At 39.6% G+C, this 18,056-nt stretch overlaps 1 protein-coding gene and 1 long non-coding RNA gene across 13 annotated transcripts in view; one reads left to right on the top strand and one right to left on the bottom strand.

Moving 5' to 3' along the window:
* The window catches only part of SHOC1 (shortage in chiasmata 1), a 36,634-nt gene extending 25,270 nt beyond the window's left edge, over window positions 1–11,364 (bottom strand). For 2 of the 12 annotated variants that reach the window (XM_053371290.1, XM_053371301.1), the window contains exons 1-8: window positions 9,253–9,450; window positions 7,936–8,065; window positions 5,853–5,940; window positions 3,015–3,187; window positions 2,206–2,386; window positions 1,784–1,895; window positions 400–496; window positions 123–227 (exon numbers count right to left, since the gene is read on the bottom strand). In XM_053371290.1, coding sequence (XP_053227265.1) covers window positions 123–227; window positions 400–496; window positions 1,784–1,895; window positions 2,206–2,386; window positions 3,015–3,187; window positions 5,853–5,940; window positions 7,936–8,065; window positions 9,253–9,297 — 931 coding nt within the window. In that variant the 5' untranslated portion in view covers window positions 9,298–9,450. Of the gene's footprint in view, window positions 1–122; window positions 228–399; window positions 497–1,783; window positions 1,896–2,205; window positions 2,387–3,014; window positions 3,188–5,852; window positions 5,941–7,935; window positions 8,066–9,252; window positions 9,455–9,704; window positions 9,920–9,988; window positions 10,243–11,198 lie in introns of those variants that run through there. The other 10 variants (XM_053371292.1, XM_053371291.1, XM_053371294.1 and 7 more) reach the window with 10 other exon arrangements.
* Window positions 11,365–13,065: 1,701 nt separating this feature from the next.
* LOC128405097 (uncharacterized) lies at window positions 13,066–17,539 on the top strand. The gene is made up of 3 exons (XR_008328228.1): window positions 13,066–13,178; window positions 13,472–13,687; window positions 15,423–17,539. It is a non-coding gene; the product is annotated as an uncharacterized LOC128405097 (long non-coding RNA).
* Window positions 17,540–18,056: the final 517 nt, after the last annotated feature.

Raw genomic sequence — 18,056 nt, 5'->3', positions numbered from 1 at the left:
CCAGTTTTTTATTCTGTGAGTAGATCGCAGTCTCTTGGGAGTTGGACGTCCCTGCTATAGATCTATAGCTATTCTCCAAAATATCTCAGCCGTCTCAGATTTGCCTGTCTAGAAAGTCCTACCTGGCCTGCTGAGTTCCAGTACACTTCTGCTCTGACTGGCACAAAGTTCTTTTGGGGGACAAGATTCCAAATTCTCTGTCTCAGGAGTAATTTTCACTTCAAGGTCTGAAAAAGACATTATCATGAAATTGAAAGAATTGTCTTTCTCTGTAGAATGCAAAGAATGAGAATTGATTATTTTGTTTTCACCAGTTAAAATGACCAGCAATAAAATAATGAAACTAGGCAATATCAAACCCAAGAACTAGGGCTAGAACACCATTTTCTGTATCCTTACCTTCGCTGGTTATTTTAAGATTCTCGTTTTCATTTCCTATAATTTCCTGAATTTCTGAAGAGATTAGCCCCAAGCTTGTGAGATTCTCACTGTTTGTCTAGATAGATTAAAAAAAACTGAAACAGTTATTTCATACATAATATTTCTCAAAGCAGCTTGAAGAGTTTTATATTTGAACTAGCAAAGTATTTTTAAAAGAATCTTTGATAAGTATAAAATTATTAAATAGTATTATATATTACCTCAATATAAAAACATCATTTATTAGTTTTACCACAGAAGTAAAACAAATCTAATGGCCTCAGCACATAGATCTAAGTACCTTTTATGGGTGCCAATTGACCAGGAAAAGTGGCGTAGGCCAGGGGTAGAAAACCTTTCCTGGCCTGTAGCCCAGATCACTATTTCCTCATCCACAGGCAAGCAAAATATAACTGGTGGGTAGAATCACCTACTTGTTAATCATCTGACATCACTATGAGATCAGGATATGCTCTCCTTTTAAGTCCCAATTGTCAAGAGCTCAAACAGGAATACTGGGCTGCTTAAACTGAACAGGATGAGTGGGGATGAAATCTTGCTTGCTTTGGTTTGCGCGAGCCTTTTCCCTGTTGGGAATAGTCACATGCACCTAATGCAGGATTTAACCCCTCCCATCAGCCTTGGGCTGCAGGCCTAATCAGGGGTCCTAATTTGGCCTTCAAGGTCGTTTCCTCCCTAGCAACACTCACACATCCTACATCTCACACCATTTATGGTATCCCATATTGGCCAGGTAAAGACACAGCTGGAAACAATCTTAAAAGTCACCCTAGATTGTCCCTTAGCAAGTGGGATTTGTGCCAGCACCCTTTAAATTTTGCAACAAATACAATCTCTCTTTGGATTAGGTAACTACAGAGTGTGGCCAACCCCTGCTAAAACCAGGGCCTAAAGTCAGTGCTGATCAACTGAGACTCCATGCCCCACTGGGATTGGGTTCACTCCAGAGTTTCCAATAGGCAACTGAGGAGTGTAGCTGATCCAACCCCACCTTAGGGATGAAGGAATGCAGGATCCTATCCACCAGGATGAAAAAGTTCCCTACCTCTGCTTTATATGCTGTGAAGCTCAACATTATCACCAGCTTCTGGCTGTACATCGATCTTTAGAATATGTGAGCACATAGGATTTTATAAACTACTCTTCTACTACTCTATCAATGCAACCTTTTTATCATCTAAGGTTAATCAAAGGCAGGCAGAAGCCATATATAAACAAGGTATCTTTGGAAGCATGGCAAATGACTTTAAAATAGTTTGCATGAGTAAATTTCAAAATCATTGCATAGCAGTTTGATAAGGATGATAAACACGCCATTGATTAAATAAAGTAACTTACATACCTCCTCATTCTTTAAGGAAACTTTACCAAAATTGTCCTGGTGTACTTTCCCTTTTGCTTCAGATTTCACATTCATTTCAGATGTCACATTCATTTTGAAAGCAAAACACTCTCTTTTAAAATCAAAGCACAAGTAATTGCCTTTTAGTTTTCTGTTTTACAACTAAATAACACACACACATTTCCCCCCTTGCAAAACCAGATAAGCATGTAAAACCAGTTTGTTCTTGGCAGTTTTATAAAAGTTGGTGAATTATGGGTGGAAAGATCAATGAGATAAAATTAAGCTTAGGTAAGTCAGAGCTTAGTTTAAAAAGATCAAAATCAGTAATAATAAATATGTGCACAAAAATTATTTGTGGCCAGATATTAAGATATTAATCATGTATATCACCTATTGCACAACATATAGTTACATAGTACCTGAAGATGTCCTCTTCCGTTATCTTATCTCCTTGAAAATTTAAAAGGGGTTCCTGTACACTGAAAGGTTTCTGTACATGGAATTTGTTTATTCGGCTCAAGAGCATATGCGGAGTAGGTAGATGTTTAGCATATTGAGCTAAATAGTCCATCGAAACAAATTCATTTTCAATATAAAAACCTTTTTAGAAATGGAAATAAAAATACAATAGTAAGTAATGAGATAGCTTTGCAGATCAATTCCTATCCTGAAAAGTCTCGTAGAAATCTATATCTCTCTATACTGCATTTGCACTAGTTCATCATTGCGAAGCCCCCATTGTAGGATTTGTAGCGCCACATCACATACCTGGATTTGCATAAAGTCAGAGTGCAGCCCCCACCAGAGACTTTTGACTGTCTCACCACAACCCTGGATTTGCATGAAATCAGGGCAGGGGAGGTGTGCAAAAGAAAAGGCAGTTACACAACAGCAGTAGCTTTCGAGACAGGTAGCTCCACGGTTTTTTAGCCACATAGTAACTGATCTATAACACATGGGCGAGCAGGTTCTCTGGCATGTGCAATTTTCACATTTCTGCAACAGATAGCACTGTATTGATAATCACCGAATTTTTCCGTGTATAAGACTAGGTTTTTCCCCCCTAAAAAAATAATGTCAAAAATTAGGGGGCACCTTATACTCTGGGCCATCTCTCCCTATTTTCTTAAATCTGAGTCCCCCCAAAATAGAGGGCGTCATACATGGGGGCGTCTTATAGTCGAAAAAACGCAGTATTTGAAATGTGAAGTACAGAATGCTCATTTACCTTCTTCTGGCTCTTCAAGTTCCACTGGAGCATATTTAGGATTTAAATAACTGTCTTCATTTTTCATAAGCACATAAGCATCTTCTATGTCAAACGGCGAACCAGGATTCGAACTTGGAACAATTTCAATATCTTCATTATGGACATGGAAGAGAGTGCTTGAAGTGGGTTTCCTGAAAAGTGGAAAGTTAATACTTTTTTGTTGATGGAAAAATATATATATATCTATATTGGTCAGCTACTATGGCCTGCTACAGAAGGGGCTGGGACCCAAACACTTGTCATGTGCTGCTGCACTAATCACATGTCCCATGTTGCAGGACAGTAATTTCACATAAGGTCACTTGGTCTTAACTAGTAGAAGGGGGGCTCTGATAGTCCTTCTGCCTAGGACACCGTATATAAGGTTATATGCAGTTGGAGACTGTTGCCAGTAGTACTCTAGTTTTGTTGGTTTTATCGTTTCCTTGCCGATCTGAAGGTCGAATCCCCGCGACAGGGTGAGCTCCCGTTGCTCGGTCCCTGCTCCTGGCAACCTAGCAGTTCAAAAGCATGTCAAAGTGCAAGTAGATAAATAGGTACCGCTCTGGCGGCAAGGTAAACGGTGTTTCTGTGCGCTGCTCTGGTTCGCCAGAAGCGGTTTAGTCATGCTGGCCACATGACCCAGAAGCTGTACGCCGGCTCCCTCGGCCAATAAAGCAAGATGAGCGCCGCAACCCCAGAGTCGGCCACGACTGGACCTAATGGACTGGACTACCTTATCTTACTGTTAGGGATGTTCCCATGGCCTTAGTCCAGAGAAAGGTGCAAGGGGAAAATAGTGGTTCCAGCTAGGATGTGTATTTCAGAGAAGGGTAAGATTTCCTATGCTCATGCATAGCGCAGGCTTTTACTGCAACGACTGTATCATTGTGAGGCTTGTGCTAGTAGAGGCTGCAGGTAACACACAGCAAGAAGATAGAATTAAGTCATTGTCCATAGTTATTTTAAGGACATTAGACCAATGACAAATTGCTGAAGAGGAAAAATGTATGTGTCTCATAACCCCACAGCACAGAATGGGGCCACAGTAGTGATGACTTAATGTGCCTTTCTGCCTCTGCGCTTTCTAAATTAAGAATCTGATCTAAAGACTACGCCTCTTCCTTTTAAAGTTGCCCTCTTTTACTGACTTTGCCTGTTTCTATCACTGTATGTCTGAAACTTAATTTACTTGGCTCTCTGAGTAAACTCTTGGCTTTATAACAATAGTGTCAGCAGAAAGTCAATACAATCTCTAGAATTAACTAAATGCAGGAGACAAAAGGAACAAGGTCATCCTATGAAAAGCATTAACTGACTCCTATGTGAATGTTATAAAATAACATGTCTCTCATATATCAAACTAAAAGGTATCAACCTGAAGACATAAAAAGGCTTTTTCATGAATGACAAAGTTGGATAACCCCTAATGCACCTTTCTGTAATGTAATTTTAACATACTGATCTAAGAAAACTTCATTTCATTCATTAAATATATCTTCATTATATTTCATTGAACAAAGTCAACCTGTGGAATTGTTTTAAACTGTTTTAATGTTGTAATGTGCTCTGGGACCTTAGGGTGAAGGGTGGGTAAATAATAATAATAATAATAATAATAATAATAATAATAATAGTCATTTATTTCTGTGGTGCCTCACTTCATTTTTTGGGCTATACTATAACATAAGAGAATGTACATTGGTTTGGGTTTGCTTTCTTTGTACAAAATTCTGTGGAAAACTTATGATATAAATGGTTCTCGAGGAAAACGGTGCAAAGCAGCAAAACAGGATATAGTTCAGTCCTTATGCACATGAAGAACAGGACTGCAGGAAGACAAATGTGATGAACAAGGAGGAGGAGCCAACTTGGTTTATTCCTTCCTCACACTTCCTACTTTTATCTACCTCATCCTGCCTTCTGTGTGTGTATGGAGGGGGTTGTTGTGGGGATTAAATGAGGAAGTGTAGAGCCATGTAGACCACCTTGAATTTCTGAAGAGAAAAAATTGGGATATAAATGCAATAAAAAAGCAAACAAACAAATTATTGCTGCCCAAGTTCCCTATATCGGATGGTATTCAACTCAGATTAGAGTCACTGAAATTAATCACAGGGGCCACAAGGGTCATCTAGTCCAACCGCCCGCAATGCAGGATTTTTTCCGCCCAACGTGGAGCTCAAACCCATGACCCTGAAATTAAGGTTATAGGTGGTATTCAACTAGGTTTTGCCTTGTGTTCACCCATTGAAATTACAGTAGGTCCATTAAGAATCAATTGCACTTTTGGCTCTGCTTCAGACACCAAGCTGTCTTGAATTGGCCTTGGCATTTAACTTGTGAAAAAAATAGTTTGTGAAAGTGATTAGTTTTTCTTAAAGAGCGCAGAAACTCATCTAGCCTTTCACAGAATGTGGTTTAGTTGAAAACTGCAGGAACAAGGCTTTCACACAAGGAAATTTCAGTTGCATCAAGGTATTTTTTCATTATGATCCTGTATATATTGTCACACTAACAACAGGGGAGCTTTCTGTTTTCCAGTTATTAACAGAGCACAATTAAAGAACAAGATGGACTTCAAATTTATTTTTCCTTGAAAAGCCAGATGTCATATATTATCTGCATTTTGCAGATGATACACTGTGGTCAACCTCCAGAACAGTGAACACATACTGCACAGCTCAAGGTCCACTACTTTAAAACACACAAGTAATGTTGACTCTGTTTTTTAAAGCCCATGCATCCCATCTTAAACACATTTACTTGGATACAAGTGCATCAACAACTACGTAATGATAAACGAAGAGGACTCACTCCTCCAAGAAGTCTTCTGTGCCAAGATATTTATTCCAGAGATCAAGCACAGGACGATCCATAGCAATTTGAGTGAGGTCAGGTGTAACTACAGCAAAACAAAACAAAAATAGTTAAGAAACAGTATGAAAATCATTACGAAAAATCCTTGGTTTCTTGGTTCCAGTTTCTCAGTTCATATTCTGCTCTGGCCTTTTCCTTCAGCCACCTGGTTCATTGTCCCTATTTTCAAAAAGGGGAAAAGAGAGGACCCAAATAATTACCGCCCAGTCAGTCTGACATCAATACCAGGGAAGATTCTGGAGCAGATCATTAAGCAAACAGTCTGTGAGCACCTAGAAAGGAATGCTGTGATCACCAATAGTCAGCATGGATTTCTGAAAAATAAGTCATGTCAGACTAACCTGATCTCGTTTTTTGACAGAATTACAAGCCTGGTAGATGAAGGGAACGCAGTGGATGTAGCCTACCTTGATTTCAGCAAGGCATTTGACAAGGTGCCCCATGATATTCTTGTAAAGAAGCTGGTAAAATGCGGTCTTGACTTTGCTACCACTCAGTGGATTTGTAACTGGCTGACTGACCGAACCCAAAGGGTGCTCATCAATGGTTCCTCTTCATCCTGGAGAAGAGTGACTAGTGGGGTGCCACAGGGTTCTGTCTTGGGCCCGGTCTTATTCAACATCTTTATCAACGACTTGGATGATGGACTCAAGGGCATCCTGATCAAATTTGCAGATGACACCAAACTGGGAGGGGTGGCTAACACCCCAGAGGAGAGGATCACACTTCAAAACGACCTTGACAGATTAGAGAACTGGGCCAAAACAAACAAGATGAATTTTAACAGGGAGAAATGTAAAGTATTGCACTTGGGCAAAAAAAATGAGAGGCACAAATACAAGATGGGTGACACCTGGCTTGAGAGCACTACATGTGAAAAGGATCTAGGAGTCTTGGTTGACCACAAACTTGACATGAGCCAACAGTGTGACGCGGCAGCTAAAAAAGCCAATGCAATTCTGGGCTGCATCAATAGGAGTATAGCATCTAGATCAAGGGAAGTAATAGTGCCACTGTATTCTGCTCTGGTCAGACCTCACCTGGAGTACTGTGTCCAGTTCTGGGCACCACAGTTCAAGAAGGACATTGACAAACTGGAACGTGTCGAGAGGAGGGCAACCAAAATGGTCAAAGGCCTGGAAACGATGCCTTATGAGGAACGGCTAAGGGAGCTGGGCATGTTTAGCCTGGAGAAGAGGAGGTTAAGGGGTGATATGATAGCCATGTTCAAATATATAAAAGGATGTCACATAGAGGAGGGAGAAAGGTTGTTTTCTGCTGCTCCAGAGAAGCGGACACGGAGCAATGGATCCAAACTACAAGAAAGAAGATTCCACCTAAACATTAGGAAGAACTTCCTGACAGTAAGAGCTGTTCGACAGTGGAATTTGCTGCCAAGGAGTGTGGTGGAGTCTCCTTCTTTGGAGGTCTTTAAGCAGAGGCTTGACAACCATATGTCAGGAGTGCTCTGATGGTGTTTCCTGCTTGGCAGGGGGTTGGACTCGATGGCCCTTGTGGTCTCTTCCAACTCTATGATTCTATGATTCTATGATTCTATGGACTCTTTACCCAATGGAACAATTCCCAGTCTTCAGCTTGCCCACAAACCTACCCCATCCCTAGGGCCTGTGTAAGATTTGCTTTAGGACAAACTTGGACTTTTCCCTCCACACACAGTAATTGGACTATAAACCTTATTTGAATAATTGGATTGATTGTGAATAGCGTTCTGTGCCATTCAGATAGCTAAATCGATCAGTGTTCACTGCCACAAATACAACACAATATGGGTATGATAGTCTATGGTGTGTGAACAATTATTTTGATCATCTGATTGTATTGAATTGCTGTGATCTGTCAAAAGGATGCTTAAAATGGCTAATGTATTTCTAACACAAGAAAGTTGTCCACATACATTTTGTAACTTTGCCAAGTTCTCATGATCCTTCTTTTTCATCTGTAGTTGATTGTTTAATTTTTTAAAAATATAATTTAAACGTGAAAGCCAGATACAACATACCTCTTGTCCAGGGTCTCCTATATGTATCATCAGCCAAGATTCCGTTATGACAATAATTTTTATCTTGATCTAAACCAGAAGGGATGTGAATTGAGAACAATTCAAATGAAAATCTCTGTCTAGCCACTTTCTGCACAAGAGAAATGTATCATATCATTATGAGTGGAACTACAGTATTCAACTTTTGCTCATATTAAGTAGTATGCTGCGTCCCAATTGGAACTATTCAGTGGTTTATTTGGAGTTCATTATATTTTCCCTAATACACATTTAAACTGATAAAAAACCAAAGCCTACATTTTCACATTTTACTTTCCTAAAACTCAAGCAAAGATTCACTGATTTAAATAGAAGAGACCTGAGGACATGCTAAACATTCCTACTGAATTTTATAGGGATTTCTTAACCTTAATTGGATTGTTCTGTTTATTTCAAATCATTAAACACTGCAAAATGCCATAGTGGGGCACTGTAATAAAGCAATAGAAATGAAATAAAACAAGTTGAAAAGTTTTCAAAAACCACATCAGATGCTGCTGGCAAATCCATTCACTTATGCCAAGGAAGTTTTTAATGGTAGATGTTTTATTGTGTTTTTAATATTTTGTTGGGAGCCATGGAGAGTGGCTCTGGCAATATGGGCAGCATATTATTATTATTATTATTATTATTATTATTATTACAATCAACACCACTATGTGCACATTAAAAGTCAAATTAAGTAAATTGTAAAACATACCAAACCACAAAAATGTATTCCTTTTGCAAAAATGGGTTTTATGTGCACGCAGGAATCTAGCAAAAAATTTTTAAAAATCAGTAAACTGCCTCAGACTGTTGGTTTTTTCAGATAATTGTGTTATTTTATGCCTCGACTTAAGCGATAAAGCCACATCGTAACCACTAGCAGGTGTAACTTAGTTCTACATCTGCTGAAGCACACAAATATATAAATTCAATAAATAATAATAATAATAATAAGCCGTATTTCAGTTGCAAGCTGCCCTATTAATGAGCGTTCTACCCACAAGCCATTCTAAATATAAGTATTAAGCAAGTCTGCGGTTACCTAGCCGCTGCAACCTTGCGACCTTTCGAAAAAGCAACATTTTTATTCCTCACAGTATGAAACGTGAGCAGTTATTTGTTTGCCAGATTTTGTTTTATTTTTTTAAACCCATGCTGTCAAAATAAAATAAAAGTAAATTGAAACAGTCCAAATACTTGCTTTCTGTGACTTAACAAGTGGTCTTTATATTTAAACGCAGCTATCACACTACCGAGAGAGCAAAAAATGTCAAGCTTTAGCCATTGTACCTCATGTAAGTAGTCTATTGCATGGTACTTCAAGGCTGAAAACATGATGTTTTCTGGTCAAACGTTTGGCTGCCTGAAAGCAAAACAAAACAATTCCAAGTCTTCAGACAACTCTGCTAGTAATGTTAATTGCTTACAATAATCTTTCAGATATTGCATAAATTTACTCAGAAAGACTTGTAATGAGAAATTTCCTATCTTTCTATATTTATTTAAATTTTGAGTCATTCTGTAATGAGTGTAATTAGAATTGGAAAATGTAAAAAAATGCAAAGATATAAAGGTTAATTTTGAAAGCCGTGAGGCGGGAGGGAAGGAAGCTGATAGGCTCTAAGAGCCAGGGCAGTATAGTGGATAACAATGATGTGAATGTATAATATTAAATGGAAAATAAACAAAAATTATATATATATATGTGGAAAGCAAAACAATTCCTTAAAAGAACACGCAACGCTGCAATCTCCACCCCTGCGGCCTCCTTTTCTCAGAGCTGGATATTGGGCGCTGTGGACCCACAGAGGGTGCAGAACTGAGGGGATGCAAAATGGAGAAGAACCACAACCCAGAAGATCCATTTTGGAGCGCCCAATGTCCGCCATATTGCAAAAGGTGACCAAAGTCTCCTTTTCTCTTCTTGCACACGGGAACAAGAGTGGCACTTCTCCCATCCCGTCCCCTGGATGACCGAATGAAATCCCCTTATTCGTATTACTGAGAGAAATAGTGGAGCGTATACCGTTTGCGATCTTTTGAAAAGGGACCTTCATATCATCGCTTCACCCCTTTTTTCCTTAGCACAAATGGAGTGGGTGGGTGAATTTCCTCACAGCGAACGAATAAAAATTAGGCCCCAGCATGCTCTTTTTCTTTATTAACTAGGCAAAAAGGCCAACAGGGGGCTTCTGAGCCATTTTGAAGCCTACCTCACACCAGGCAGGAACGTGTCGTCTTAAATTAAGTGGGATTTGGAAGCAGAAGCCATTTTATTTTTTTGACCGTAAACTGGGAGCTCATCCACTTATCTGTGGCACCTGAGTTCAACCAGGTAAATGTTAGAGCCTGAAGGAAATTTCCCTCAGCAGAGGGATTTTTTCTTCTTCTTCTGGAAGGGGAAGAGGGATTTATTTTTTACTATTATTATTATTATTATTATTATTATTATTATTATTATTATTAAAAGGTAAAAATTCTCAGGAAGCAACACAAGGTGGAAATGGCCTGGTCAAGACAGCTGGCCAATACTTGCAGACAGAGCCGGATTTACGTATAAACTAAACAAGCTGTAGCTTAGGGCTCCGCTCTCTTGGGGGCCCCCAAAAAAAATTAAAGGGGGGGGACTGGATGTACATTTCCAAAATATAAGATAAAAAACAAATAAAATAAAACCTACATACAGCAACAGTGTTTTGTGTTGTGTAGGCTCCTATGAGGTAAGTAATGGGCCCCGCCTGCTTGTATTAACTGCAATTGCATTGTACAGGTTATAACACTTAATTCCATGTTAAAAAAGCTATTTATAATTATTAGTAGTTTGCATCATATGTCACCTATTATTATTTCATGTTATAGCAAGTTTCTAGAAACTAGATCATGAGTCTTTGGAAATTGTGTTTCTAAAGGAACTTTTGTTATTGCCAAATGCCAGTGTGTTTGCATTATTAAGTTTGTTATGAATAAAAAATCATTTTAAGTTAGTGCTTAATAATTATTTCACTATTAATATACTTCTTCTTAATTGTATTTCACTATTAATATACTTCTTCTTAATTGTATTTCAGTTCAACAATTACTTTGATTAAATACATGTTTTGTTATGTGCAAATGGCTTTAGATACCTATTATTAGGTATATGGCATAAATTGCCATATAGCATATATTCAACACAAAAAAACAGCGACAATTTGCTGTTGACAAAGGACAGCTGGACATATAAAAGGCCCCATTACCTTCAGTAGCTTAGGGCCTCATCAAACCTAAATCCGGCCCTGCCTGCAGAGTGGCGCCAAAATGCTTTCTGAGTAAAAAAAATAAAATATTCTGTAGTCATATAATGCCAGAGGTTTGGATTCTCTGTGCTCCTCAGCCAGTAGTAGCATTTCACACCATATGGCTTCTCTTAAAGGATCCTGGGAACTAGCTGGTGAAGGACGCTGGGAATTGTAGATCCATGAGGGGCAAACTACAGTTCCCAGGCCATGATTTTTTTGGGGGGGGGGGTGGAAATCAGAAAAGGTCAAGGAAAACCAGGCTGTTTTCACTTGATTTGGCAATGATCACTATTTAGTGTTCCGCATCAACTTGAAAATAATAGAGTATATTATACTTTATTATATCCTTGTATCTCACCAGTATACCGATATTTCTGTTTTTTGAGAGTTGCATAGGAATCACTAATGTTTTTACAGAAACAGCCTCCATTAAGTGTTTGTGCTCTTTTAAACAAAATAGCATCACCATTAACTCTTTCTGTCTGTACACAAACACAGTTGGGAAAGGGGCTGGCTTCCACTGTAGCATTTATTATGATTTTTAAAGTAACCCCTCCAGTTTACTGAAATCCCAAAACTTGGATCCAACTTACTGTTATAATTGCTATAAGCTTTTCCCACCAAGAACCATATGATCTGTTATGGTGGCAGTGTTTAGATCAGAGGTACGGTACATGAGTTTGGTGCATTGCCTTTACGGCATGACTGCAGTGGAATTAATTGGTATAACATAGATGTTCTGAAACCTTGAAGTGCCTTTAAAAAACAAAACAACACTCTGGATTCCAGAAATTAAACTTTTGTGTTGTTCCCTGCCTGCCTGTTGCCAGCACACAGGGATTCTCAGCATTGCGTACAGTGAATGCAATAAAACAGACGGTGCAATCAGTAATTAGCCATGCATCACACCAGAATAGGCAGCCTCTGAACATACTTGGGAGTTCCTTGGCAAAAGAAAAGAGATAACGTCACCATGAAATTGCCTGCATGGTACAAGGGAAGGAAGCCCCTGGGCATACGTAGAGTGCAAGATAAGTAACTGTACCTGTGATATGTCAAGAAACTTGAATGATTTTATATTTTTGAAAGGAGTATGGTGGGTGTTGAAAGGGAAAGGTAGGAAGGAAACTTAATGCACACTAGCCACAGAGGACACATCCTCTGTGTGTACAGATGTTGTCCGCAGAGCGTGCAGGTATGACACTTGCAAAGTGATGTCTATACAGTGGTACCTCGGGTTAAGAACTTAATTCATTCTGGAGGTCCGTTCTTAACCTGAAACTGGTCTTAACCTGAAGCACCACTTTAGCTAATGGGGCCTCCCGCTGCCGCCACGCCACCGCAGTGCGATTTCTGTTCTTATCCTGAAGCAAAGTTCTTAACCCGAGGTACTATTTCTGGGTTAGCAGACTCTGTAACCTGAAGCATCTGTTACCTGAAGCGTCTGTAATCCGAATACCACTGTATTTAAAACCCCAAACCACAGCAATTCAGAGGCCTTTGCAGCCTGCGACAGGCCCTGCTCTCAGAGTTTACCGTCATTTCCTTACAACCACAATCTGCGGCCTGTACAGAGAAGTTAAGAAACGTAAATTGTACACAAACTTTTTATTTGATGAATGCTGTTCTTCTTTCCATGGAAAGAGGAAGAAAATGGGGAGAAAGCCAGCACCTAGCACTCCTAACAGGTTTTTTTTTAAAATGGATTGCCTAATCTAAGTAAAAGTGTGCAGATTAGTTGCTGTTTTAGAAGTTTTCTTGACTCTTTTGTACTGTATATGACTCTTCCCCCCCCCCCGCCCCCACTCTTTCAGTGCACATGGGGATTGTTGCATGGAGCATCAGTGTTCCAGTGTATGTTTTCTTGGAGATAAATCTATTGAGTTCAAGAGCACTTATAAATAAATGCATGTTGGTATGCAGTCTTAAGTCTTTCAGGTGATTTAATATTGATTGGATCGTAGATCCACGCGATTGGTACACTTTGGTTTTGTAGCTCATGTAGATCCACGCCATTGGTACACTTTGGTTTTGTAGATCACGTGTAACCAATGCAGGCTCGATGCAGATTAAATTGTTTGCACATAGGCTGTAATGCTAAACTCATTTATGTGGACTGAGAGGAAGCCCCATTGCATTTAGTGGGATTTAACTTCTGTGTAAACATGGTTAGGGTTGTGCTGTGAGTTCCCACCAAAACTCTTCACTCTTCACAACTGATTTCATTGCAGGCTCCTGTGCAAACATGTGATCATCAAGTGATATCATGGGCTGATTGGGTGGACCAGTTTGATCACAGTTCTGGACCACGTGCACATTGCGAACATCTGCATAAAGCCTTCCTTAGATGTGACAGCATATAGAGGACTTACGCCTGATTTGCTCCCTCGATTTGTATGTTGTCCTAATGCAAGTTAACAAGAACATCCACCGAAGCGTGAATATATGTAAATATTTTATGAGTAATTCATCATGTGCACAAACCAGGCTTAATACATCAAATATAAAAGCAGATTAGTCTTCTGAGGCAACTCTGCAAAAAAGCTGACTAACCATGCAGAAAACAAAGCAAGTAGAACAAATATGATCTCAGCAATATGCTTCACGGGTAGCATATATTCATTCCTCTCATAGGTAGTTTTTGCCTTACACTGTAATTCCTGACAATTATTACTAAACTATGCATAGCCTAATTGGTCCAAATTTGAGAGCTCTTTGAAAGAAAGAAAAAAATAGATATAAGTGTGCACTGAAAAATAATTACGGAAAATATTTTTAAAAAATATTTCCTGTTAAACTTTTTCATGTCAAATAGAGATTCTTAATTATTACAGCTCTCTTCATCTTTGTCACGTTAGTTGTCACTGTCTTCCCAATTTCCACACAATATGTCGCCTTCACTAATATCCGCTGCAATTAAAAGGCAGCACTTTTTGAAGCCACAGATTCAGGAGATATTCTTTGCCATGCAGTTAAAATCCAGTGGCATAGCAAATCCACCAATGGTTTTTTAATTTTTATGCTCGGTGAGACGGCATTATTTCCTGACAAAAACAAGTCAGAATCCTTCCTTTGGAGAGCTTATTCACAACCGCATCAAGGGCTTGTAGCTGTGATGCCGTTCCACCTGGAACAACTACTAAATCTGATTTTGATTATCCATCTTCTTAACTTTTGGGGTAAGATGCCATCTAAATGCATCTACCACTAGCATTGCCCCCCCCCCTTTTTTACAGAATAGTCACTATCCACCCTCTTTTTGGGCATCCCACAACTGTTCTGGCGGGGAATGTTTCTTTTGGAAGTATTTTTCCTCTCAGTACAGTGGTACCTCGGGTTACATACGCTTCAGGTTACAGACTCCGATAACCCAGAAATATTTCCTCAGGTTAAGAACTTTGCTTCAGGATGAGAACAGAAATCATGCTCCGGCAGTGCAGCAGCAGCAGGAGACCCCATTAGCTAAAGTGGTGCTTCAGGTTAAGTACAGTTTCAGGTTAAGAACGGACCTCCGGAACAAATTAAGTACTTAACCTGAGGTACCACTGTATAACATATTGTGATGAGTTGGTGGGGGAGTAGGCTGCCTGCCTTGGCCCTGCCTAATTCCTGGATCCAGCATGGATTCAGTTCCTGGAACAGGCAGGCTAGCTTCCTGGTGAGGTAATGTATGGGCCACTAAGGTAACAAAGGAAGTGGCTCTGTGCCAGATATCAAATGGGTGGGCCCTCCAACTCACTGGTAGGTAGAAAGACAAAGGTAGAAGCTGACAGGCTGGAGGCTGGACAGGTGGGAGGCAGAGCTATGCTTGATTTCTGTTGGGATTCATGGCTGTGACTATGGGGGAAGCGAGTCCCTCTTGGGGTATTTATACTGTGAAGACACCACAGCCTCTCCTGTCCAAAGTCTCTGTCCACAGTCTCTCTCATTCCAAAGGAAACACAAACCCTGCATAACCCCTGGAATATCACACCGCTCTGAGATTGGGGTGGCATGCAACTATTACAGCTACCACTGCTGTAAGGTGCATTCCCCCCCTCCCCGCCCATTCTTCATGGTCTTCACAAGGACAGATTTCACTCCTTTCTTTTTCATGATCATGCTGCTTGGCATATCAGAGAACATGGGCGTTTTGTCAGCATTTCCAATTTGGCTAAGATAATGGTTGTGTTTTCTCCTCAGGCCAAGGACATGCCGTTGGTATTGGACGAACTTCTCACTGAAACTGGAAGACAACCACTGAGCAAATGATGTCCCACATTTAAGTAAGAAGCCACTTCTTTGCACAAATATCCCGGCACCAATTCAAATGCTTTGCAGCTGATTGGCATTCCATTTTCTCTTTGTTGTTTTACAATGGAAAGTACACACTCATCAATCTCATAACGTCGACCACATTTAAGCCCTCGAAATGTTTTTTGCATGGAGATGGGATTCTGAATTTTTTCTTCTTTGATCTCCAATGACGCACATTCTTTTCATCAGCACCATATTTCCTTCCTGTTTCTCTATTGTTTGTCACTTCAGCATAGTTAATAACTGCCATTTTGAAATTTGTCACGTCTCAGCCCCCAACTGATAGATGTTTTCCCTTGACATGGACACCCATATTTTTACTATCTAAAAACACGTGCTACCTCACACGATGAATAACTCACCAGGCAACTAGTGCCACCTGTCAAGAATGATGGGTGATTCTTTTACAAAATCAACCGAAGTATATCAAAGTTCTGCATGGTTCCTGAGTCCTCATCTTACATTACAGTTTCTCTACCTTTACTTTAGGCCACACTTAGGCTTATAAAAGCCAGATTTTGAGGGGGAATGCAGCCTATATTTGGACTAATACAACAACTTCGGGAGAATAATTTAGAGTATTAAATATATTTTCTTAAGTACATTTCAGCTATAGATTCACATGTATGCTTGTGTTTGTGCGTACTGTATGTATATTGCTCTGTTTTACTTTTGCACTGGCTTTATTAGTTCCATTTTTAAAATGGACTTTAAAATGGCATTTTGAGTCACCTTGAGACACGCTATAGCTGTAATGATTACTGTCAAAGTATGGCTTGGTTGTGCCAGGTTCAAATCCCCACTCAGCCATGAATTCACTAGGTGACTTTGGGCCAGTTGCCATCTCTTAGCCTATCTCCCCTCACAGGGTTGTTGTGGCCTGTTTCCCATGATGGTTGTGAAGGAGAACAATGTACACTGCCCTGAGCTCCTTGGAGAAGGGCAGGATAAAAACGTAATTAAATGCATGCACAAGATGAACAACAGTGGACAACATACCATAGGTTTTATGAGTTCGAAATGAAGGGCTTGCATTTTTTTTCTCCTCTCATAATAAGGTTACCAGATTTTTTTTCAGTGAATCCAGGGACACTTTTCAACTTCCTGCTAAATAGATGGATTTTGTCAGGGAACTGATTTGTAAACCTGGGGACTGTCCCTGAGAAACAGGGACATCTGGTAACCTTATCTCATAAACCAACTGAAACGAACATGCAAGTCACTGCTCATACAGTCAAGAATCGTCACTTGTAGTGTGGAAGCTTTCAGAACCTCAGGTATTACATTATTATACTATCATGAAGCTTTCCCTAGTAAAATGCTTTGAGGATTAAGTGCATTTCTGGGGAGTCTTCAATCTTGTAGATGCAGTATGCCTTATTCCTTGAAACATAACAGCTTTGATTACTTCCAGAAAGCTGCAGTTACCTGTAATTTGAAGAGGGAAAAGAGTTTACTATGGATAACTACTATAGCTTTTCTGTTTCCGATAGCATTGACCTAGTAGGGGACAGATAACAGCTGTCTTGGGGTAGAACTAATATATTCTGGGATAAAAGCTGAAAAAAACCATACTGTGTTCATAGTCTTTTCTAAAATGGAGCAGATTAGACTATTCACAAATCAGCAACTCTGGGTTAGTCTCTTGAATTGTTAAAAAACAACAACACAGCAGCACAACTTTGGGTGCAATTTTCATGATTGCATGTGCCAAATTTCTGTGGATTTTATCTCCTCTGCAGTTCTGTTAGCTGAACTGTCAAGTTTACTTTTTATGCTCAGGAGATTAAAAGTAGTTTGAAGTTCAGTGCTGAAGGTTGCAATCATGAAAATGGACATTCAAATGCACATTGTAGATTATTTCCTCTTGTAGTGTTGCACCCCTTTAAGTCCAGAATGTTTCTTTTTCACAAACTCAAATGCCCGGTGTCTAGATATGTGGTGTCATCTTAGTTGTGTTTTGTGCTGTAGAACTTTAAAAGTCTAAGCAGCCTTCCCCCCCTCTCCACTCACAAGACTGTCTCCCCCCCCCATAACATTTGCTTGACTGTAATTGAATTTAATTAGTATAGTCCACTTTTAATTTCTTTACAGTGAAGCCTGCTGGCTCACTCTAAATATGGTGGGTGTGGGGTGAAATGAGAAACACAAGACTCACAGCTGTTTTTGTCAGAATTATTTAATGTCAATGAAATGGTTTAGAATAGAAGATACCTTGTTTTGTGACAAAATAGAACTTGGTGCATTACTATCCTGACCTTTGCCTCATTACTTTGCGGAGAAATAGTGCCAACCATTCTCTTTTCCACAATGATATTGAATCATTCCCAATTAACAGTGTGAAGGACCAGCAAAGTCCGGTGGCTTCCAAAATGGTTTCCTACGCCAAACCCATTGGCTGCTTTTCAATACTACCTTGCTTTGTAGCAGAAATCACAATTCTGGATTTCCATTTATAGGTTCTTCTGTGTAGTAAACAAAGGGCTGAAACTGCCAAAACTACCTGAAATGTCAGACAAC

The sequence above is a fragment of the Podarcis raffonei genome, chromosome 17 (genome assembly GCF_027172205.1).
Source record: "Podarcis raffonei isolate rPodRaf1 chromosome 17, rPodRaf1.pri, whole genome shotgun sequence".
NCBI lineage: Eukaryota > Metazoa > Chordata > Lepidosauria > Squamata > Lacertidae > Podarcis > Podarcis raffonei.
This window is presented reverse-complemented; position numbering and strand designations above follow the sequence as displayed.